The sequence below is a fragment of the Rhinolophus hipposideros genome, assembly GCF_964194185.1.
Source record: "Rhinolophus hipposideros genome assembly, chromosome: 22".
Classification (NCBI taxonomy): Eukaryota; Metazoa; Chordata; class Mammalia; order Chiroptera; family Rhinolophidae; genus Rhinolophus; species Rhinolophus hipposideros.
In genome coordinates, this window is record NC_138068.1 from 33,918,501 (window position 1) to 33,944,807 (window position 26,307).

Sequence of the window (26,307 nt, forward strand, 5' to 3'; positions counted from 1 at the left end):
TGCTTTTAACTCTTCAATGACTATTCATTATTCATGAAATATAATTAAAACTTCTTGCCATGATCTACCAGATTTTAAAGGAGCCAGCAACTACCTACCTCTCCAGCTTCATCTCATACCATTTCCTCCTTGCCCACTCTGCTTTAGGCACACTGAGCCTCTTCCCCGTTCCTCTAACATGCCAAATCCCCCCCAGGGCCACTACACATCCATTTCATTCACCCGCAACACTCTTCCATTGACTGCATAAACTCTCTTCTTATTTTTCAGATGTCTCCTCAAATGTTCTACACCCTCAGAGACGCCTCTTTTGATCACCCTAACTAAAGGACTCTTCCTTTGAGACTTTCTTCCATCGCTTACATCTAAGTTGCTCTATATCACATCACCTTGTGTGTGTTTTTTCTTCATAACAGTTGCCAAACATAGTAACTTTCTTACTTTTAATTGTATGTTTATATGTTTCTGTCTCTATCCACTGAAATGTAAAGTTTTATTAGAGCATGAATTTCCTCCATCTTGTTCACCATTGTTTTCTTACTTCCCAGATCAGTACCAAGAGTAGCTGCTTAATAAATATTTTCTGAATAAAAATTAATCTTCTGAATAAAACAAGTTGAAGATATTCTCTATCAAATCATCTGATATTTCTAGACATAAAAGTCCTAAACTAATGTCTACAATATAGATATACATATATCTGTATTTAAGAATGTTCATAGCAGCTTTATTCATAGTAGTAAAGACCTAAAAACAACCTAAATATCTATCAACAGGTGAACGCATAAAGAAATCACAGTAGTGGGGGTAGCTGGTTAGCTCAGTCGGTTAGAGCGTGGTGCTAATAACACCAAGGTTGCCGGTTTAATCCCCACATGGGCCACTGTGAGCTGTACCCTCCTTAAAGAAGAAAAAAAGAAATCACAGTATATTCATAATAGGAAATATTACTCAGTAATAAAAAAATCATACAAAGAGTGATATCATACAATGTCTCAAAAACATTTTGTGAAAGAAACCAAACAGAAAAGAGAACATTTTGTATAATTCAAATTATATAAAGTTGGAGAGCAAGACTAAACATCTGTGGTGATAAAACTCAGAGCAGTGGTTGTCTATAGAAGGTGGAGATTGGCTGGGAGGAAATACAAAGGAACCAGAATGTCCTACATGTTGAAAGGTATACGGGTTACATGGGTATATACATTTATACAAATGACTAAATTGCTCACTGCATGCAAATTTTATCACGTTTTTTTTAAAGGACAAAGATCCTAAATTTTGTCACTCAGACATCACAAGGGATGCAAAAACCCAAGAAACACAACCACACTATTATTCACTTTCACCAAGATCTACTTATTAAAATGTTCATTTTCCTCCTAACTTCCTACTCTTCTCTGGCAGAAAAATAAAAAGATTTGAACCAAAATGTTTGATTAATTGACCAATGTGGCAACATACTAGGAAAATATCCGTCATTATGAAAGATGATTTATTATGTATTTATATATGAGTAAACCATATAAAACTGACAGAAAGCATGAACTAATATATAAGCAATTATAGAAGGACTAATCAATGAAGAATATTGAAATTCCAAAGCACATCCAATGACTATAACATGAGACACCCATCACGAACTGTATGCTAATGAACATCCCAGCCATAGAGTGAGCAAGAATGTTGTGGTTTCCAATTTCTTTCTACCCCCAAACACCTAAGAAATGCCACACATGGACTCATGATGGCATACTAATGCGTGAAATGCAAACAAAGAATGTGTAACAATGAGAAACAGAGACATGTAATTAAAATGTATTTAAAAACCTACATGAATTCAACATATACATTTCCTTATAACACACTCCACCCCCTGAACAGCCATGTTAAGAATCACTATCTGAAGCTACAAGGCCCCAAACAGTAGCTATCAACCACATATAGCTATTGAACACTTAAAACATAGTAAGGGTAAATGAGATACTGAATTTTTAATTTTATTAAATTTTAATTAATTTTAATTTTAAAATATATTCTATTCATGTATTGGAAAGTTTTAAGTACATTTGGAATAACTTCTTACGTAAACAACTTTTTCAACTGTTACTTTTATGAAATACAAGTACAGACCAAATATTTCCAATGAAAATTCAGTGTCATAATTGAGATGTGTGCTGCAAGGATAAAATACACACTAGCTTGGAAGACTTAATACAAAAAAAAGAAAGTTTAATAGCTCACTAATAATTTTTTTCATTTGTTGTATTTTTTAAATGATAGTTTGGATTCATTGGTTTAAATAAATTATTAAAATTCATTTTACCTGTTTCTTTTTACTTTCTTTAACGTAACTACTAGAAAACTTAAAAGTACGTATGTGGCATGCATTATATTTCTACTGGATCACACTACATTAAAGCTTGTATCTCAAACTCCAGATTAAAGATACCATTATGACACATTAATGACTGATATTTCAAATACCTCCTGACCTTTTCACTTGATTGTCTTCTTTTCTTTAGTTGAATGAAATCTGTTTCCACCCTTTCTGCCAGCTCTAGTTTCCTCTTGTTTCTTTTAAAAGCAGCTAAACTGAATCCTATAAAAGAAACATTAAAAATGACATGATAAATATTAGGGCAAAGGGCAGATGAGATATCCTAAAGAGGCTTCTCAGGACAAAATCTTTAAGAATATTGGATAAAGGCTTAAAAAATCTTTTCAATGTACACTGAGGTAGTATGACAATAAGAAAAATAACCTAAGGTTAAAGAAGAGAAAGGTCAAATTCAGAGAAACAGATGAGTCCTGGAGGTAGATACTACCCAGGGGTATATGCTAATGCATGCCACCACCAACTTTGGCTTTGAAGCTCTCTGTACATAAGGGACAAGAGATGAAATCTGGGGACAGTGCAGCAAACATCCTGGAGATCATCCACAAAAAAAGGAAGGAACCCCAATAAGAGGGAGAACTAGGAAAGACCACATATGCAAAGAAACAGGAAACTTTCAAGTCTCAGTCTTGAATATAAATGTAAGGGAGGGAAAGTCTCTCTAGATAATCCATGGCCAAAAGGGCGTTAAGATAGCTTTAGAGGAAATTCATATTACAAGGATGGCCTGAAAAAAGAAAAAAATCTCAAAAAGTATCTTGGTGTGCCAGTGCTTCAAAAACCCTTAAAACACAAATGCAAATACTCCTTGGGAAAACACATTGGGAAAACTTACTGGTCTTCAGAGTTTTCAGAGAATTCCCATGTTCCAATTAACATGAGCCCATAGTTTAAAATCACAAAACACGATATATAAACCAGCAAGAATAAAAGTCAGCCAAATATCAGAAAGCATAATTCAACTTAGACCTACAAAGACCTCAGATATTGGAATAATCAGATACAGAATATAAAACATGTTTATGCTCAGAGAAATAAAAGGAAGATACAATTAAGGAACAAAAAAGATGATAAAATTAGCAGAATTGTAGGAGAACCTAATAGAGCTTCTAAAATTAAAAAAAAATAACAATTAAAAATTTAAAACTTTAGGGCCGGCCCGGTGGCTCAGGCGGTTGGAGCTCCATGCTTCTACTGCCGAAGGCTGTCAGTCCAATTCCCACATGGGCCAGTGGGCTCTCAACCACAAGGTTAGCAGTTTGACTCCTCCACTACCTCAAGGGATGGTGGGCTGCGCCACCTGCAACTAACAACAGCAACTGGACCTGGAGCTGAGTTGTGCCCTCCACAACTACAATTGAAAAGACAACAACTTGACTTGGAAAAAATCCTGGAAGTACACACTGTTCACTTCACCAATAAAGTCCTGTTCCCCTCCCCCCGCCCCCCCAAAAATAAATAAAAATAAAAATAAAAAAATAAAACAGTAAAATGCCATTGCTTTAAAAGAAAAATTTAAAACTTTATATACAAGTTTAAACAGCCAATTAGATACAGCTGATAAAAAAGATTGTGAACTAGAATATAACACTGAAGAGATGACTAAAGTTTTCTGATAATGGCAGACTAAATTATTCAGAGTAATTCTCCTACTGAATATTACTAAAAATGTTAGATAAAATAAGCAAAAACACCACCTTAAAAGTATTAAAAACCTTCGAAAAAGTTCAAAGCTAAATTCTGAGGGTAAACTGAGGACTAAAGTTATTATTAATGCACTGTGAGCATTTGCCAACAGTAGCACACATATGTTTGGTTAAATGGCATCGAGGAGAGACATAATTCAAGCCCAGAGCCCATTAAAAGTGGGAGTTTTATAGAAGACATTTCTCACAATAAGCTGCAGATTGAAAGAGCTAATACCCTCAAAGTAGGGTTGATCCGAAACTACGTAAGTCTGCCCCTACTCTCTATCCCAAAACCAAATGCATTCAGGCAAGACTGTATTATATTAGATCATGGCAAAAAAGGAGAAAGAACGAGAAAGAAGAGAAGAAGGATGGGGAAATTGGAAAGAAGGAAACTATCCCTGAGAAGATTTGGTTTGACTGGGGCCTTTGCATAGATTTGCAAATATGTTGGCTGGGTGGGTCAGGGGACATTAAGCTTTGAACTAAGTTTAAGTAGATTCTGATTAATAGTGTGTGAAATAATAGAAAATGTATAGTGGTCTCTGCCCCCGATTCCTGGCACAGAGCTCTTAAAACCATATAATTTCCTAAGTGGTAAGAGTATCATGATCATCTTTTGTTCTAACATTTGGTCTGTGACCCCAATTCCTGAAACACAGCTCCTAAATCCCTTGGAATTTCCTGGATGATATGAATATCTTTGGTTCTGATGAAGCAACTCTTTGTGGGCTTCTGAATAGCTTCAGGATGGGGAACTGGTCACCATAAAGACTAAGCCATGATTAAAAGCTTGAAACTTTCAGCCTCGTCCCCATCCTCTGGAAAGGAGAGGGGGCCTGGCAATTGACTTAATGAGCAATCATGTCTACATTATGAAACCTCCACAAAAATCCCAAAAGTACAAGGTATGGAGAGCTTCCAGGTGGCTGAATACATCTATGTGTAGGGAGGGTAATGTACCCCAACTCCATGAATACAGGAGCTCTTATACTCAAGACTCTTCCAGACCTTGCCCTATGTATCACTTAATCTGCCTGTTCATTCATATCCTTTAATATCCTTTGTAATAAACTGGTAATATAATATGTAAACTGTTTTGCTGATTTCTGTTAGCCACTCTAGCAAACTAACAAAAAAAAAAGGGGGACGGTAAATATTTAGGCAAATCTGAGTGAAAATTGACTATAACAAAACAATAATTAGTATATCATGGTGTTTTAAATACATATAGAGTTTAAACTTTGAAAACAAAGTTGGGAAGACGTTAAATGTATTTCATTCAAGTATTCTATGCCCCTTGCATTGTTTGAAAAGTGGTAAAAAATAGTACTTTCTAATAGATTTTCCTAAGTCAAGTATACATGTTGAAATCTCCAGGTTAACTCTAATAGAATGGTAAAAGAAGGTAAAACAAACATGTAAATAGAAAACATAATAATAGAAAATAATCATAGAGAAAGCAACAAATCTGATAAAAGGAAGATAGAACAGGTGAGACATAAAGAAAGCAAAGAGTAAAAGAGTACATTGAAATCCAAATATATGAGTAATTACATTAAATGTAAATGGAATAAATGCACCAATTAAAATATAAAGATCTCCCCCAAATTTTAATTGTATATATGTTGCTTCTAAGACACACATCTTAAATATAAGAATACACAGAAAAATTGAAAACAAAAGGATAGAAAAAGATACACATGCAAAAATCACTAATGGAAGGAAACTATTTTAGCTATTTTAATATTGACCAAGTAGACTTTAAGGCAGCAAGCATTATTAGATATGGAGTGCCATTTCTTTAAAATAAAAAGGTCAGTTAACCAAAGTTTCTTGTGTGGTTACTAATATACATACAAGTAAAATATATAGCAAGGGGGAAATAAAGAGAAAGTGTTCTTAGTCCTTGCATAATATAGTATATGATGAATACGAGGAATGTGAGGTTGTTTTAACTTTACAAAAAAAGCAAAAACAAACACATAAGTAAACCCAGGGGCGACCTGTTAGCTCAGTTGGTTAGAGCACGATGATCATAACACCAGGTTGCCGGTTCGATTGCCGGTTCGATCCCCACATGGGCTAGTGTGAGCTGCACCCTCCACCAAATTGAAACTACTTGACTTGCAGCTGATGGGTCCTAAAAAAACACACCGTGTTTCCCCAAAAACAAGATATTATAAGATTATATATTATATTGTATTATATTATATAAGACCTGGTGCTATTTATATTGAAAACAAGACATTATAAGATTACATATTATATTATATTATATTATATTATATTATATTATATTATATTATACCTGGTATTATATTATATTATACCCGGTCTTATATAAGACCCGGTCTTATTTTAGTATACTATTTTATACTAAAATAAGACCGGGACTTAATATTAATTTTTGCTCCAAAAGATGCACTAGGTCTTATTTTCGGGGAAACAAGGTAAAATAAATAAAAAGTTAAAATAAAAGTTAAAAAAAACACCTTAATATAATTCATTAGACTAACAAATTAATGTCCTCTTAATAAATAAAAATAAAAATCTGATAAAATTAGATACATTTACAATATTTTTAATCTTGCAAAAAAACCTCCCTAAATATAATGACATATAGCCACAAATTTTCAATCAAAAGCATCATAGTGTGATGCCCATTATCATCACTTCCATTCAACTCTGTACTAATAATCCTTTGTCAGAAAGGGAAAATATATTATACATACTATATACATAATATATTTTGCATATTTTTTCTTTTTGTGTGTGTGTGCACGTGTGTATGTGTGTGTGTGTGTGTGTGTGTGTGTGTGTAAAGATTCCAAAGGAAGAAACAAAACTGTCATTATTCACAAATGATATCATTGTGAATGTAGGGAATCAACAAGAATCCACAGATGGATCACATAAATGAATATAAGAGTTTAGCAAAGGAGCTGGATATAAATATATGTGTATATACACAGATGCACATACATGAAAATATATATGTATATATATACACAAAAACACAATTATATTCATTGGTAAAAAACAATTTGAAAAATACTTTGGCATCATCTGGTCAAGATAAAGACAGACAGACACCATGATCCAGCAATTCTACTACAAGGCATGTATCTAGAGAAAGTCTACTGATACAGAATACATGTAAAAAAAAATTGGTAGACTTGTTATAATACCAACCAAACCAACATAAATGTCTACCTATAAGAGGTATGTGTAGTACAGTTCACAATAAAGAGTTTAAAAATGCCAAATGAAGATATTACAGTACCAAACAAAATTGCAAAATATCTAATAATAAACTAATCATGACAAACAAAACAAAAAACTAAAAAACCTCACAGATACCCACAAGAGAATGGTTATAACCAGAGGGGAGGACAAAGAGGGTAAAAGGGATGAAATACATGGTGACAGAAGAAGACTAGGCTTGAACACACATATGAGTAGACTATATAGATGTCATATTATAAAGTTCTACACCTAACATTTATATGGTATTAACCAATGGTACCTCAATAATTTAATTTTGAAGATTGCAAATCATATTTTTTAAAACTAATCATGAAATGTGGACAACCAAAATAAAAGACGATGAAAAATTTTATAAAACTTTAATGAAGAACAAAAAAGGTAGTCCTGCATAAATCTGTTCTGGCTGGGAGGACTCAATATTATCAATGTTCCCCAAATTGATGTAATCAATCAAAATAGCAATGGAAATAAAAAAGTTATATTATTTTGAAGATTAATCAAGAAAATTTTAAATAAAGAAAAACAAATTTGTTAGAAAAATTAGGTGGAAAGGGATCCAGAGTGTACTCAAAAGAAAGTCTAAAAACAATACTGTAGCAATGACACAGAAATGGAAAAAAAATTTTTTTTTAATTAATGGAAGTGACCATCAAATCCAGAAACAAACTCACGTATATGCTAACAAAATTAAAGAATAATGGTGATATTTCATACCAGTAGAAAATGGATATGTTATTCAATAAAATATCTTGGCACAATATGTAATCTATTTAGAAAAAAATTTGACTTACACTACACAGAAAAATGAAATCTTAGAGTATTAATAATTTTAACATATAAAAACTTATTTAAAATTTTTATTTTGAAAACTTTTTAATTTACAGAAAAGCTGCAAGAATTATCTAATGCATATCCATAGATCTATCTATCTATCTACATACCTACCCATCAACTTTTTTTTTCATTAGTTTCAGGTGCACAAAGCAACATAATATAGTTAGACATTACTGGGATGGCATGTCTATTCCTTCACCAGGTTAGGGAAGTTTTCTGTCATTATTTCTTCAGATAGGTTCTTAATTCCTTGCTCTCTCTCTTCTCCTTCTGGTACCTCTATAATGTGAATGTTGGTATGCTTGATATTGTCTTGGAGGCCCCTTAAACTCTCCTCAATTTTTTGGATTCTTATTTTGTTTTGCTGTTCTGGTTGGGTGTTTTCTGCTATCTTATCTTCTACATCGCTGGTTGGATCCTCTGTTTCATCTAATCTAATCTGTTGATTCCCTATAATATATTCTTCATTTTCGTTATTATATCCTCTATTTCTGAATGGTTCTTTTTCATGGTTTCCATCTCCATTTTTATGCTACTATCCCTCTGTTGAAATTCTCCCTGAGATCAGTGAGCATCCTTATAACCAGAGTTTGGAACTCTGCATCTGATAGACTGCTTATTTCCATTTTGCTTATTTCTTTTTCTGGAGCTTTGTTCTGTTCTTTTATTTGGGACATATTTCTTTGTCTTCCCATTTTGGCTGCCTCCCTGTGTTTGTTTCTGTGTTTAGGTAGAGCTCCTATGCCTTCCAGTCTTAGTAGAGTGCCCTTATGTAGTAGGTGGTACATCTTTCTGGTCACTTGAGCCACGCACTCCAAGTGTGTCCCTTGTGTGGGTTGTGTGTACCCTCCTCTTGTAGTTGACCCTTGGTTAATAATTGCACATCACTGGGAGGGACTGACCCTTGGGCTCACTGGTTGTGAAGAAGGGGCTGACTCTACAGAGCAGGATCTGCCTCAGCAGGACTCTGGTATCTGCCCAATCTGCCCCTTGGATATATTGTACTTTGAAGCTGGCCACTGAGGGTGTCAGCCCCAGGACCTACCTTTGAGGGGATCCACTGTAGGTCAAAGTAAGCCACAGCCTGTGCCCCATTCGTGGTCACCAGGCAGCAACCACAAAGAAATCCACAGATGGCTGCCACCCATTGTGTGCTTGGAAGTGCCTTGAGCCATGAACCAAGGCCAGCTGCCATTAGTTCCACGCTTAGTGCTGCTCAGCCAGAGGTACAGGACATGGTCAAGCCAAATGCTGCTTGTCTGGGTTCTGTCAACTATTGAGAGACCCTAGAAAAGTCTGCAGCTTGAGCCAAGTCAGGCAGTCAGCATGAAAAAGCCACTGAAAGCAGCCTGGGTGTGTCCGAAAGTTGGGCAGGGCCTGGTCTGCAATCACCAAGGCATGGCAGAGACTCAAAAATAGCGGTGGCCTGCATCCGCATGCCAGGAATGGGGAGAGCTCAGCAAAGAAACAATGGCCTCCGCCAGCTCCCCTGTCCAGGAGAAAGACACCTCTCTACCCCTGTACCAAGCCAGGTAACTCAATTCCCCACCATATGTCCCTGCCATCTTTCCAGCCGCTGCCCCAATGCTGGAGCTCACAGCAAGTGATTCCATTGGTGGGTAAGTCCACACACAGTCCCTTTAAGAGGAGGGCCTTTGAGTGTAGCTGCACTGTCTCACTCAGTCACAATCTCCGCAGTTTTTCACAACCAGAAATTATGGGGACTTCTCTCCCCAGCACTGGAAACCTTGGCTGGGGTGGGGCTAGGACCCCTCACTCCTCTGGGGAACGGGAGGGACCTCCACAGATGAAATATCCTTCCCAATCTTTAGTGGTCACACGTGGGTATGGGACTAGCCTGTTCCGAGTCTCTGACCTTCTTCTACGTGTCTTTAGTTGAAAGGCTTGATTTTAGATGTTTCTCAATAATGGTTGTTTTGTAGATTAGTTGTAATTTTGATGTGGTTGTGAGAGAAGGTAAGCACAATGTTTAACTACTGCACCACCTTGGTTGTCTCTAAAAACACTTTTTAAAAGGTCCAAAAAAGTTAAGCTATTGCACAAAAATACAGGCATAAATATCAGTCATTTTTGAGAAAGACTTGATTTTTTTTTATTGATTTTGTTTCAATTTTAAAATAGAAAATTTTCCATAAAACGTTACAGTCAGAATCCATCATAAGGATGACTGACAGATAAACCACATAAAATGTAAAATGCCTGTAATGCAAAAGATACCATGCACCAAGGTAAATGATAAATGACATTTAAAAATTTTAAAGTATATGCAAATAGGAGACACGATTAATATCCTTAAATCCTCTAACACAAAATTAGTAAAGGAAAGATGGTAGAGTAGGAAGCACCAGGAATCCACTTCCCACCTAGATAATGACTGGCCTGCTAGAATCTGCCTAATGTTAAGTGTGATAGAACTCTGGGGTCTATTAAGGCTTGTGACTCCCAGAGGAAGGCTTGGATGTAAAGTGTGGTTAATTAGGGTCAATTTCAGCTCTTGGTGCAGTAACATCTGCCCATTCCCCATCCCCAACCCTGGGGCAAACAGCTGTGCATGTATTCCTAGAGTAGCTTGCACACAACTTGAGACGCCAGGTGGGTAATAAAGACCCTGTTTTCCATATATCAGGATCTGTGCTGATTGTTGCTTGCTGGTTCTAGTCACAGAGATGCGGACAGATAGGCAGCCACTATTGCGACACATCCCCCTAAAGCTGAATTGACTTTGGGGAAATTTAAAGGATTGGTGCTTTCCCCGCCCCCGCCTTCATGTTTCTCTTTTACACTTTTTTGGGAAATAGACATGTAAAGAGATATACAGATGGCCAATAAGCACATGTAAATATGTTCAACATCATAACCATTAGGGACATGCAAATCAAAACCACAATGGACACCACCTCACACCTATTAAAATGGCCTTTTTTTTTTTTTAATAACAAGTGTTGGTGAGGATATGGAAAACCTGGAACCCTTTGAGTATTAGTGGAAATTTAAAATGACGTACCACTATGGAAGAGAGTATGGTGGTTCTTCCAAAAATTAAAAATAGGATTACCGTCTAATCCAGCAATTTCACATCTTAATACCCAAAAGAATTGAAACCAGGGTCTCAAACAGATTTTTACTCCCATGTTTACAGCAGCATTGTGCACAATAGCCAAAAGATGGCAGCAACCCAAGTTTTTTACAAACAGATAAATGGATAAACAAAATGTGGTATACACAATAAAATGGAGTATTATTCAGCCTTAAAAAGAAATTCTGACACATGCTACAACACGGATGAACCTTGGAGATATCATGCTAAGTGAAATAAGCCAGTCAAAAAAAGGACAAAAAACTTATGGTTCCACTTACACGCAGTACCCAGAGTAGTCAAATTCTTAGAGATAGAAATCAGAATGGTGGCACCCAGGGGCTAAGTGGAGAGGAATGGGGAGTTACTGTTTCATGAGTAGAGTTTGTTTTGCAAGATGAAAAAAGTTCTATATAAGGATGGTAGCAATGGTTGCACAACAATGTGAATAAACTTAAAGCGACTGAATTGTACTATTAAAAACGTGTAACATGGTAAATTTTATGTTATATGTATTTTGCTAAAAATTTTTTAAAGAATTATTTTTAAAATGTGCACATATGTGCATAGATGCTTTATTTATTACAGCCCCAAATTGGACACAGCTCAAATATCTTTCAACAGATAAATGGTTAAAGAAACAGTGGTCCATGCCATGGAATAATTACTTAGCAATAAAATGGAAGAAACTCCAGAGAGTTATACTTAGTGATTAAAAAGCCAATTCCCAAAAGATCACATACTATATGATGGCATTTATATATCATTTTTGAAAGGACAAAATTATACAAATAAAAAATAGATTAATGGCTGCCAGGGTTTAAGGAAGAAATAAAGGCAGGAGGTGAATAGATGTAACTTTATAAAAGGGTAACATGAGATCCTTGTGGAGATGGAAGTGTGTATCTTGACTGAATCAATGTCATTATCCTGAATATGATAACGCACCATAGTTTTGCAAGATATTACCACTGGAGGAAACTGGGCAAAGGGTACATGACATCTATCTGTCTATATTATTTCTTACAACTGCATGTGAATTTATAATCGCCTCAAAATAAAAAAATTAAAAACAGTATAGCTCTCCATATTAAAGAGTGAAATTAAATACTGATGCACCACATAATTATAATAAAACGATACAATTAGTACATAAAATGTTTTAGATCAATCACATTATCTTTCCAAGTATCCTACTCAAAGACAGAAAAACTGTAAGAATACAATCTAACCAATAGAAAATAAGAAAACAACATTCCTTGTGGCGATATCATGCCCATAAATTGACAGGAAAGAATAATGTCCCCCATCTACCCTTTACTTAATTTAAAGACCTCTAGTCATACCAAAATAGAAAACATAGCTGAAAATTAAGGGGCAGATGCTAGCAACTTTGTAACACAAACTATTTATGGTCATCCTTTACCAAGAGAAAACAAAATTACTTTCCTTTCAATTTCAACTTTAAAGAATCTTCTAGAAGAACTGAAAAGGAGGTGCAAACCTCTCTCCTAGACATTCTTAAAATTGAATGCACATTGAAATTACCTGCAAAACTGTAAAACCTTCAGATGCCGGGTATCACTTACAGAGTTGCTGGTTTAATTGATTTTGGGTGCAGTCAGGGCTTCAGAATTTTTCAAAGCTCCTCAGGGATTCTGATGTGCAAAGCTGAGAAGCACTGCTCTAATGGTTACACCTAACTCCAGATAGGATCAATCACTAAAATCCCCTTCTCAGTCAGTGCTAAAGAGCTAGACTTACTAAATTCTGATGAAATCACATCTCCAGCATCATTTTCATATCCAACAAACTAATAATATAGTAAGAACGACGTTAATGGTAAACACATGAGTGTTTCTATGTTCCAGAAATTGAAACAAGAATTCTTTACATATTGTCTCAAGTAATCACAACATCTCCATGAGAAAAGTTTCTTGGAGGTAACTTGCCCATTTTCACACAAAGGTTTACATCTCTAAAGCTTATGCTCTGAGCTACTGTGTGGTCATTAACGGTAGCAACTTTACAAAGCCAAACTTCTCAAAAGTAGACAGAGAATAAACCTCTTACAGGGAAACTGGCAATAGCCAGCAAAACGATAAACGCATTCTCTGAGTCAGCAATTCTACCTCCAACTTACCTACCCTAATAAAACACATATGTATAAGGTGATGTACACAAGAATATTTGTGGAATCATCAATGTTAATAGCAAAACCTAGAAACAACCTGAATGCGCATCAATAAAGAGCTAAATAAATGATAAAATGCTATTCAGCAGCTTAAAAAATTAATTGATCTAGTATATGTATTAACATGGATAGACTTCAAAATACATTTTGCTGACTGACAAAAAATATTAGCAATACTGTATTAATGTACTGCTTATCTAAAAACTGCCTAAAGATATATAGTATGATACTATTTATCTAAAACTTACAAAAATAATAATATATTCCAGTATTTCTGTTGATATAAAAAGAAGCAAATCAAACAACTGTGGTTATTGGAGCGGGTAGGAGAGACAGGGACTGGAAATGGAAGTAAAGAGGAAGTTTAGGTTTGTGTAGAATTTTCTAATTTTTAAAAAGATAACATGTTCCTGTACTATACAGTTAAAAAGCAATAAATATGATGTTTAAATAATCAACTCTCTTTTATAATGTGAAATTTGTTTGTTAATTTATATTGTGTTATTTACATTATTATATTTGTTTTCGGTACACAATTACAAAGCATAGGTTCTAGCTCTTGTTGATAAAGGAGTAACTTATATCAGACTAATTCACAGACCAATAACAATACAAACTCTGGATGGAATTTTAAAAATTAAAAAAAAAAAATTATCTGAAGGTAAGTACAAAAGACTGCCAGAAATAGGAGAGGATTCATCCACTGAAAGAAAAGAAACACACCGGGTAAGATACACATTCAAACGGCTTTCTTCAAGAGGCACTCCCCACTTTGTGAGATGCACAGAAAATAGATCTCAAATAAAACACTGCAATCTTATTGGCCTGAGATGAAGGAGTTTGGGGTTACTGAAGCAAATGGAAATTGAGGGAGGAATCTTGGAAATGAGGAAGCCACAAAAAGGGAAGCCCTGAAATCTATGTAAATGTCCCCTCAAATCCATGCATGAGGCCTTACCTGTTCATACAAGGATACAAGATTCCATAGAATTTCATGAGGAAAACAACAGCTAAAGTATTTTAGTAAATACTCACTGTAGGCGAGACAAAGTTTAGAGTTTGAGACTTTCCACTAAAACCCCAAAAAGGCCATATCTTAGGAATAAAGACCACAAGCTGGTACTAAGGAAACAACTCTAGGATTAAGAACAAAACTGAAACAGACTCACGTTAACAAAGCCTAAAACCAGGCTATGATAACATCAAAGTTATCTGCAAATAATTTAATTACATGCTAGAACAAAATTCAACACCGTTCAAATGAAGTAACAAATCCATCATCTCTAAAACATATCCACAATGCCTAAGTTGCAATAACAATAATTATAAAACATGCAACTAAACAGGAAAATGTGATCCAAAGTCAAGAGGGAAATGAAAGTCTATCAATAGAAATTGACCCACAGATAACCTAGCTTTTAGAATTAGCAGTCAAGAAGTTTAAAATAACAATGATAAATATGTTAACAATGAGCATAATGGGTGAAGACATGGGGAATTTCAAGAGATATATACATTTTTTTAAAAATGGAACTTTAGAACTAAAAATACATTTTCTATTTTTAAGTCATTATATAAGATTAATATGAAACTATACACCGCAGAAGAAAAAATTAGTGAACTTTAATACAATTCAACAGAAATCATACAAACGAAAGTATAATGGTTAATTTTATGTGTCAACTTGACTGGTGCCCAGATATTTGGTCAATTATTATTCTGGGTATGTGTGTGAGGATGTGTTTGATGAGGATGAGATTAACATTTAAATTGGCTGACCGAGTATAAAGCACATTGCCCTCCCTAATGTAGGTGGACCTTATCTAATCAGCTGAAAGACTTCATAGAACTAAAAGGCAGACTCTCCCCAAGAGAGAATACCTCTTACCTGACTGCCTTCAAACTGGAACACTGACTTTCATCTGCCTTCGGACTTGAACTGAAACACTGGCTCTTCCTGGGTCTCGAGCATGCCAGCCTTCAGACTGGAACTACACAACTGGCTCTCCTGGTTCTCAGGCCTTTGGACTTAGATTGAAAAGACACCATTGGCTCTCCTGGGTCTCCAGCTTGTTAACTGACCCTGAAGATCTTGGGACTTGTCATCGTCTATAACTGCATGAGCCAATTCTTTATAATAAATATTTCTAGATTCAATTCAATTCAATTCGATTAATGGATGAATGGATGGATGGATAGAGATGACAGATAGATAGATAGATAGATAGATAGATAGATAGATAGATAGATAGATAGATAGATAGATAGATAGATAGATAGATAGATAGATAGATAGATATAGATGATAGATAGATAGATGATAGATAGATAGATAGATAGATGTTAGATAGATAGATGATAGATAGATAGATAGATAGATAGATAGATAGATAGATAGATAGATACAGATAGATCTCCTATTGGTTTTGTTTCTATGGAGAGAATCCAGAAAGCACAAAAAGGAAATAGTTGAAAGAAAGTAAGAGTCTCAATAACAAGCAACCATACCAATGTTTTAATACGAAATCCCAGAAACAAATGGGGGAGAGCATAGACCAGACAAAATATCCGGAAAAAAACTATCCAAAGTTTTCCTAATATGATTAAAAAGAGTAACTGACAGATTTAGCAGGCACAGCAAAAAGTAGGCACAAAGAAAAGCACACTTAGGCACATTATGGTTAAAATGCTGAAAACGAAAGATAAGGAACAGCTCTTAAAAATAGTCAAAGAAAAAAGAAGACATGTAGCATACCGGGAAGCAATAATAAAAATAATACCTGACTTCCCATCAGATAATATAATCTAGAAGGCAATGTAATGACATCTTTAAAAGTGCTAAAAGATTACTAATTTGGGGCAGATGGGTGGCTCAGTTGGTTAGAGCGCGAGCTCTGGGCAACAAGGCTGCAGGTTTGACTCCTGCAAGGGATAGTGGGCTGCACCCCCTGCAACTAAGATTGAACACGACACCTTGAGCTGAGCTGCCACTGAGCTCCCGGATGGCTCAACTGGTTGGAGCGCGGGCTCTCAACCACAAGGTTGCCAGTTCAACTCCAACAAGGGATGGTGGGCTCTGTCCCCTGCAACTAACAACAGTGACTGGACCGGGAGCTGAGCTGCACCCCCCACAACTAAAACTGAAAGGACAACAACTTGACTTGGATGGAGTGGATGAGTCCTGGGGAAAAAACACTACTGTTCTCCAATAAAAAAAAGTCCTGGAAATACACACTGTTCCCCAATAAAGTCCTGTTCTCCTTTCCCGATTTAAAAAAAAAAAAAAAATTACTAATTTGTACTTTCTAATCCCTTAACCTTCTCCCCCATCCCCACCCCCTCCCATCTAGCAACCATCAGTTGTTTTTATCCCTATATCTCTGAGTCTACTCCTATTTCGTTTGCTCGTTTATACTGGACTTATCAAGAGGATCACTTCATAGCCCGTGTAGATGCCCGACCACTGCGCTGTACACCTGAAACTTGAAGTTGAAGTAGGATAACATTGAATGTCAACTATAACTGTGTGTGTGTGTGTGTGTGTGTGTGTGTGTGTGTGTGTGTGTGTGTGTGGTAACGAGATGTGGAGTACAGCATAGAGAATACAGTCAATGGTATTTTAACAATTATATATGATGTCAGAGGGGTAGTAGATGGAGGTGGTTACCACTTTGTGAGGTGTATAAATGTCTAACTATTGCTTTGTACACCTGAAACTAATAAAAGTAAATAAATAAATAAATACTAAAAGTATACAATGGAATATTATTCAGTCATAGAAGGAACAAAATTCTAAAACATGCTACAATATAAATGAATCTTGAAAACACTATGTTACATGAAATAAGCCAGACACAAAAGGACAAATATTGTATTACATTCTGGAGGTACCTAGAATAAGCAAATTCATAGAGAAAAAAAAATAAAAATATAGATTACCAGGAGCTGGCAAAAAGCGAGGAGTAGTTATTACTTAATAGGCAAAGAGTTTCTGTATGGGATGATGAAAACGTTGTGGAAAGGGCCGGCCCGGTGGCTCAGGTGGTTAGAGCCCCATGCTCCTAACTCCGAAAGCTGCCGGTTTGATTCCCACATGGGCCAGTGGGCTCTCAACCACAAGGTTGACGGTTCAACTCCTAGAGTCCCGCAAGGGATGGTGGGCTCTGCCCCCTGCAAGTAGAAAATGGCAACTGGACCTGGAGCTGAGCTGCGCCCTCCACAACTAAGACTAAAAGGACAACAACTTGACTTGGAATAAAAGTCCTGGAAGTACACACTGTTCCCCAATAAAGTCCTGTTCCCCTTCCCCCAAAAAAACAGAAATACATGACAGTTCACAACACTGTGAATGTACTTAGTACCATTGAATTATACACTTTAAATTATTAAAATAATAAAATTTACCTTATGTATTATTTTACTATTAATAAAAAAGGGCAAAATTATGAAAGAAAAAACCTGCCAAGATAGAAGACTATATCCAACAACAAACATCTTTTAAAAGTAAAGCCAAAATAAAGTTTTCAGATAAAGAAAGCTGAAAAAATTTTTCACCACTGTATCTGCCACATTACTAGAAATGCAAAAACATGTTCCTGGCTGAAGGGATCAAGTAAAAATTCGGATATACATATAGGAATGAAATATTAAGTATGTGTGAAAATATGTAAGAGATTCTTTTAAGATAAACCTTAGATATTTTATAAACTTTTGAAACACAAAGAGAGACAAAAAAAATCTACAAATGATGCCCCCCAAAAAGGTAATCAAGTGTAAAGCAACCAATAACTACCTCCAATACACAAGCTAATTTTATTAAGGGTTAAAGTGTGCCCCAATATAGAATAGTATTTTTTTTCAATATAAGAGTTGCAATTTTTCCATCTAAATTCACCATAGGTCAATACTATCTTTTTATTTTTTATTTTTGCAAAATAAATGAATATATCACTTAACTTTTAAATACCTTATTAATTTAGAGAACATTTCTTGTTGTTTGGTTATGTGAGTCATAAGAAATCTATGGCATTACATATATAATTTCTTGTTACAAGCATAAACACTAACATATTGTTAAAAATACGTTTGTAATCTGCAAAATATCTAGTAATCGCTGTTTTATACTTTTTATACAACTGTTCTAAAGTAAAAATGGCAGACTAAACACATGAATGAGTTCATCTCCACACTAAAACCTTACCAAAAAGAAATTACGGGTAAAAAAAGATACATACACAGAAGATGATGATAATGTGAAGGGCAATATCATCATGACTAGAAAATAAAAAGCAAATGGATGAACAAAGAATAACTAATTGAGTAGAGAAAGATGGACACCGATGCCTAGTAGCCATCACAAAGCAAACTAATCTCTGCCAAAGTAAACTAATTCCTGCCAAAGAAACATCAGAAGAAAGCTTAAAATAGGAAGCACCTTAAAAATGTCTTATATTTCTCAGTGGTTAGGTCCTTCACATCCTTGGTTAAGTTTATTCCTAGGTATTTTATTCTTTTTGTTGCAATTACAAAAGAAATTGTATTTTTATTTCTTTGTTAGTATATAGGAATGCAATGGATTTTGTATGTTGATTTCGCAGCCGACAACTTTACTGTATTCGTTGATTGTTTCCAACAGCTTTTTAGTGGAGTCTTTAGGGTTTTCTATATACAGTATCATGTCATCTGCAAAAAGTAAGAATTTAACTTCTTCATTCCCAATTCGGATGCCTTTTCTTTCTTTCTCTTACCTGATGAAATAATGCCATTTGTGACAACATGGACGGATCCTGAGATTATGCTAGGCAAAATAAGACAGAAAAAGTCGAGAACTATGACTTCACTGATCTATGGGATGTAAAAATGAAAGCAACAAAAGAACAGGACAAACAAATAAAGAAACAAAAACTCATAGACACAAACAATAGTTTAGTAGTCACCAGAGAGTAAGGAGGAGGGAGGTTCTAGAAGAGGGTAAACAGGGTCAAATATATGGTGATGGTAGGAGAACTGACTCTGTGCGATGAATACACAATGTGATATATAGATGATGTATTACATAATTGTACGCTTAAAACCTACATAATTTTATTATATTAACCATTGTCACCCCAATAAATTTTAATTAAGAAAAAAAAGAATAGAAAGCACCTGTTATCTCTGAAAGCCAGGAACTAAAAACAGGAGAACTGGCAGAAAATGTTGATGAGGAACATGTAGATGCCTAAACCCCCTCCTCCTGCTTGCAGAAAACATGAGGTTACCTCTTTGGAGATGCTGAACCAGATGGGCCCCAAATTAGTGGACATGAAGCACAGCTGGGAGCAGTTATCAAGCACTCCACTTAAAAATGAGATTTACACAAAAAGGAAAGGTGAGCACTCCCAGCCTCTTCCCTTGTTCTATATACCACAAGACTGCCCTGCCAGAGCTGAGAAGATTTCTCTCTGATTAATCCAAAAGAAAAATGTATAGACATTTGGTTTTGTTGAGGGAAACAGTTGGAAGTTTTCCCAACAAAAAAAGCCTGCTCACATCACCCCCCCTTGAGATCACCCAGACCTGCCCTCACACATAAAGCTTCCAAATGGCTTTTAAGTGCCACACTCATGAGTATGAAAACAGCAGAGCGTTGCTAGATAGTTGAGGAAAGCTGCTAATATGTATTAAAGTCTAAAACAAACAAACAAAATGTAAGGCAGAGGAAGGAGAAACACCAGATAAGAACAAATTTTAAACCAAAATATCCTGAGAGAGATAAGCGAAAACATTAGTTCATGAACTAAGAATAGGACACTATTTTTTAAAGTATTAATCACAGATGAATGTCTAGAAATTAAAATTATGAAAACCAAAATTATAAATTCACCTGAATTAGAAGGTTTAGGAGGTAAAATTGAAGAAACTACCGCGACAGTAGGACAAAAGCCAGAAACTTTTAAAAGGAGAAAAAAAAATTTTGAAAAAGAAACAAGGGATTGGAACACAATCCAGCATTTAATTCACAGAAATTAGAAAAATAAAATAGAGGAAAGATACGGAAAGAGATTAATGCACATTTTTTAAAATTTCCCCAAATCTGAAGCACATGAATTTCCATGTTGACAGTGCAAAACGAGTACCCAGAATATTGAATAAAAAAGAACCATCCCAAGATGCTCATTGTGATAAAATGGGAAATAGAGTTTCCTTCCAACGAAGAAAAATACACCACAAAGAACTGAGAACCAAAATTCAAACGGATTGCATAACAGAAAGACTGGAAACTAGAAAACAAGAGAACAGTTTCTTAAAAAGCCTAAAGGAAAATGATTTCTAGTCTTGCATATACCAAATAAGGAAGTAAAATAAGAAACACACACACACACACAGACGAGATTCAGAAAACAAGTTTTGGAGAGAGGAAAAGGCAATCCAAAATGATGTTGAGGTGAAGACCAGGGATGACAGTTACAACAGCAGGCCTAGTGAGCAACCCACTCTAGACTCAAAGATGCCAGGTGGGGTATCTCCAAGGAAAACAAAATGGAACCAAGAGATGACCAGCTTTGCCTGCATGATATACAAATTCTACAAGTTCCACTGGACAGATTTTAAGGGAATGAGTTATGGGGACTATGAGACTTTAGAACTCTCATACTCCCTGCCACCCTGAAAAGTACACATTTCTCTTCCCTTCAGCTTCCCTATATTAAACTTTCAGCTATATAAATATTCATTTTGAATATTGTTAAGAGCTGATCCTAACTATATACTTGCCATGATATGTAATCATTTCTTTTTTTTACTACTTGCTTTCCTTGGAGTTAATGGTTTCTCACTTTTTCATATAATTATTCATTGCATTCATAGATAACATTGATGAAAAAAACAAAAATTTAACTTAAAAAACAGGTGGTATATGTTTTTAACATTTATCTTCTTGTCCATAAATATGCAGCTAAGATTTTTTAAATAGACATACAAAACACACATATATACATATTTATAATGTCATTTTTCACTTGTTCCAGTCATTAGATTTAGTCATTATCAGACATTAGTCTTAATAATTTCTAGTTATTTAACTAATATTTCATTATAAGAATATATCGTAGTCTATTTACTTACATTCCTTTATGTTGGACATAAGATTTTTTTATATTCTTAATAATGCTTATTGAACACATAAATCTTTGTATCTCTAATGACAAGTTCCTAGAAGCAGAATAAGCTTAAGGCTTTTGATCTATACCACTTAGCTGTCCTCCATAATTTCTGCCAACATTTAATTTGTACCTAGAATGTATTAGGTTAATTTCACCACATACTTACCACCAATAATATAATATTTTTAACTCACAAATTAAGAGGGAACAAATTTAACATGTACTCATTTGAATATGAATTTCCATATTAGTTATATTACCTACTTATCACTTTTTTTTACCATTTTTCTATTGTGCTATTACATGTATTTGTGTGATTTTTAATTTGGTAAAACTCTTTATAGATTAAGGATATGTATCCCTTTATTATATTTATGGTAAGTATTTTTAAAGTCTTAACGCTTAACGTAGTTTTTCATTCTCTTGCACTTGGTACCTAAAAAGGCCTTCCTCAGCTTAGTGAGAGTTAATTGTTGACTCATTTTCTTTTCTCTCTCTGAGGGGGTAGTATTATGGTTTCATTAGTAGAAACTATTTTAAGTAACCTAAAAGGGATCCTTTAGCAATACTCCTATAAAGACATGAGAAACCAATACAAGGGTCTCAGGAATATAAAGATGGCTTAAAATAAAATAACTTCATATATATGTACCTTTTAACTAGAAATATTTCAACACATAAGTTTTCTTCCTTAAATATCAGTACTATATGGATCAAAAGCAATGTAACACTTCAGGTATATATGCTAATATAGCTTAATTTTTTAAAAGTTTTTACTCACTTGTAGTCATGATGTTAGGAGGGCAAGAGGGTATTCCATGATCTACTGCCCATCTGTAGGCTCCTTCTCCAACTAAAAAGCTAACAACAGAACAATTATTATTGTAAAATTACACAGTGTCATCTTCTACATATTCAATCAAGTAATACAATATAGTAAGGCAACTAAAAAAGAGTCTTGCATATAGACAAAATTATTTGTTTACTTCAAAATAATAATATGGCTATATGCCAAAAAATATCTTTAAAATTTTTTCCATTAAAAATTTTACAATTAGAAATGGTACCATTTTATTTGCAATAACTAACAAGTAAAAACTGGCAAAATTCAACATAAGAAGTAAAAAAGTTCCGTGTTCATGGATTGGAAGAATCAACATAGTTAAAATGGCCATATTACCCAAAGCCATATACAGATTTAATGCAATCCCCATCAAAATCCCAATGGCATTTTTTAAAGAAATAGAACAAAAAATCATCAGATTTGTTTGGAACCACAAAAGACCCCGAATAGCCAAAGCAATCTTAAGAAAAAAGAACAATACTGGAGGTATCACACTCCCTGACTTTAGCTTGTACTACAGGGCTACAATAATCAAAACAGCATGGCATTGGCAGAAAAACAGACACATAGACCAATGGAATAGAATTGAGAACCCAGAAATAAAACCACATAAATATGGACAGATAATTTTTGACAAAGACGCTAAAAACATACAATGGAGGAAAGACAGCCTCTTCAATAAATGGTGCTGGGAAAATTGGATAGCCATGTGCAAAAGAATGAAACTGGACTGCTATCTGTCACCATGTACCAAAATTAATTCAAAATGGATCAAAGACTTAAGCATAAGACCTGACACAATAAACTGCACAGAAGAAAACATAGGTACTAAACTTACGGACCTTGGGTTTAAAGAGCATTTTATGAATTTGACTCCAAAGGCAATGGAAGTAAAAGCTAAAATAAACAAATGGGACTGTATGAAACTTAAAAGTTTCTGCAGAGCAAAAGAAACCATCGACAAAATAAAGAGGCAACCAACTGAATGGGAGAAGATTTTTGCAAACAGTTCCTCCGATAAGGGTCTAATATCCAAAATATACAAGGAACTCATGAAACTCAACAACAAAAAAAACAAACAACCCAATTGAAAAATGGGCAGAGGACCTGAAGAGATATTTCTCCAAAGAGGACTTACAAATGGCAAATAGACATATGAAAAAATGCTCAACATCACTAATCATCAGATAAATGCAAATAAAAACCACAATGAGATATCACCTCACCCCAGTCAGAATGGCTATCATCAACAAGACAACTAGCAACAAGTGTTGGAGAGGCTGTGGAGAAAAAGGAACCCTCATAAACAGTTGGTGGGAATGCAGACTGGTGCAGCCACTGTGGAAGGCAGTGTGGAGGTTTCTCGAGAAACTACGAATAGAATTACCATATGACCCAGCAATCCCTCTCCTGGGTATCTACCCAAAGAATTTGAAATCATTTATACATAAAGACACGTGCGCTCCAATGTTCATTGCAGCTTTGTTTACAGTGGCCAAGACGTGGAAACAACCAAAATGTCCTTCAATAGATGAATGGATAAAGAAGTTGTGGTACATGTACACAATGGAATACTATTCGGTGTTAAGGAAAGATGATATAGGAACATTTGTGACAACATGGATGGATCTTGAGATTATAATGCTAAGCGAAATAAGTCAGACAAAAAAAGCAGAGAACCCTATGATTTCACTGATATGTAGTATATAAACCAAAAACAACAAAAGAACAAGACAAATGAGAAACAAAAACTCATAGACACAGACAATAGTTTAGTGGTTACCAGAGGGTAAGGGGGGAGAAGGGTGTTAGATGAAGGTAAGGGGGATCAAATATATGGTGATGGAAGGAGAACTGACTCTGGGTGGTGAACACACAATGGGATTTATATATGATGTAATACAGAATTGTACACCTGAAATTATGTAATTTCATTAACAATTGTCACCCCAATAAATTTAAAAAAATAATAATAAAATAAATAAATAAATAAATAAATAAATAAGAAGTAAAAAAGGTTGATTTCCCAGTGGAAAATATTAAGATTTATCTTGGATTAACACAGTTCTCAGTTTACGTCACAAGATCCATTTAATTGGGTTAAGAGTCAAAGTTTAAGAGAATGTCTTCAGATATGGTATTCTTGTCTAGTGTAACACCTGGTATGACTCAAAATGAGTGGGTACATCTAGAGATGCCAAAAAACAATGAGACATGCTTACGTTTCTAAGCCTGGATACACAAAAATATATACCTGACCCTCAGAATCATTTTTACTATGGTAAGTAAAGTATTAAGATATGTCCCGAAAGTAATTTTTAAGCCGCAAACTACAAGTTTTAACATAAAAAAAAAAGTGAATAAAAGGATACTATTAGCTAACCAAAAAAGACTTATTTTCAAAAGTTTCAAGCAGCATGCAGGATAATTAACCACCCCATCTCTAACACATAATAGCAAGCAGTTACCATTATAATCAATCACTTCATCTCCTTCCATAGCCAACTTCTTAAAGATCTCAGCCAACTAGTAATGGATTCCTTGAACAAGTGCCTACTCATTAGTTTCCTGTTCCCTACTTTTTGTTTCTGTTTTAATCATTCCAACACTAAAAATTCAAAGCAATACATATTGAAGCCTTTAGATTTGATTGTTAATAAGAAGATCAGTGACAGACTGGCACAACGCTAAGTAGACACTCAGAAACATATCCAAATGGTTGCAATGAAAAACTAAATGAATAAGCCCAATAACTGTTTTCCATTGTACATAAAGGTGGGGATGGAGGGGGCACTGGAAAAAGAGAGGAGAGAAGGCCAACAAGAAAAAAACGTTACCTCTCCAAACTCCCATTTTTAAAAAATGCTAAAGGATTTTGAAAATAGAAAAACAGTGTCTTCTACTCTTCTATCAAATGAAGAACACTGTAAAGAAACTGTAGAGAAAAGCTACCACATATAAAGTTCAAATGGAAGAATAACTGAAATAGAAACTTGGGCTGTGAATTGAGCTGTCCTGATGGAATTTTTAGCACTTCCTTCTTCTAGCAAAAGAATTTAAGAAGTAACTTCTGTTCATGTGAAGATGTAAAAGAGATGCTGAAGTAATAGATTAAATGATCAGGACAGAAGCTTGGAGCTGAATCTAATATTCTCAGCATGCCCATTGGTCATTTTGGGTTTAATCCCAGTATCTGGAATCAATGGCATTTTACAAAATATTCTTAGTTTTATTTTCCATTTCTTAATCATTCATAGGTTTTGATTCTAAATAAAATCCATTTGCCATTGTCTGTTATGCAAGTTTTTAATACTTTAGGCATTTTACAATATTCACAGGAAGGTGAATATTTGGATGCATCTAATGGATAACAATACTGAATATCTGACCTTCCCCCCACCCCTTTCTTCTGCCTCCTCCCACTACTCCGGTACAAGCCATTGTTTCTCAGTCTAGTTGTGTAGGATACAGCTCCCTGGCCCATGCTGGTATTATGAGCCTCGCACTCCCCCACACTGAGGCATTCGGTAGCCAGCTCATAGCAGCTCACCACAGCTCAAACCAACCTTTGGCTGCTCATGGCAGCCCAGCTCCAGAAATAGCTATTATTCACAATCTTAGCTGTAGAGGGCGCTCACTGGCCCATGTGGGAATCAAACCCAGAACCTCGGTTAAAAGCACAGTGCTCCAACCACCTGAGCCACCAAGTGGGTCCTGAATATCTGACCTTAAATTACTATCAAAAATGACTTGTCTAGTAGCTCATCATCACACAAAATGTTAGATAACTGCTTTTGAAGTCATTTGCTGTAAAGCTACATGACCTTTTGTAAAAACC

The 26,307-nt window shown here is 35.1% G+C and overlaps 1 protein-coding gene across 3 annotated transcripts in view; it reads right to left on the minus strand.

The window, feature by feature from the left end:
- Positions 1 to 26,307, minus strand: part of TASP1 (taspase 1) — a 259,989-nt gene that overhangs the window by 173,073 nt on the left and 60,609 nt on the right. For all 3 annotated transcript variants that reach the window (XR_013992327.1, XM_081034656.1, XM_081034657.1), the window contains 2 exons: positions 22,407 to 22,486; positions 2,496 to 2,602 (listed from right to left, as the gene is read on the minus strand). Coding sequence is in view for 2 of the 3 variants with exons in the window: in XM_081034656.1 (XP_080890782.1) it covers positions 2,496 to 2,602; positions 22,407 to 22,486 (187 nt within the window). In the remaining variant the exon portion in view is untranslated. The remainder of the gene's footprint in view (positions 1 to 2,495; positions 2,603 to 22,406; positions 22,487 to 26,307) is intronic.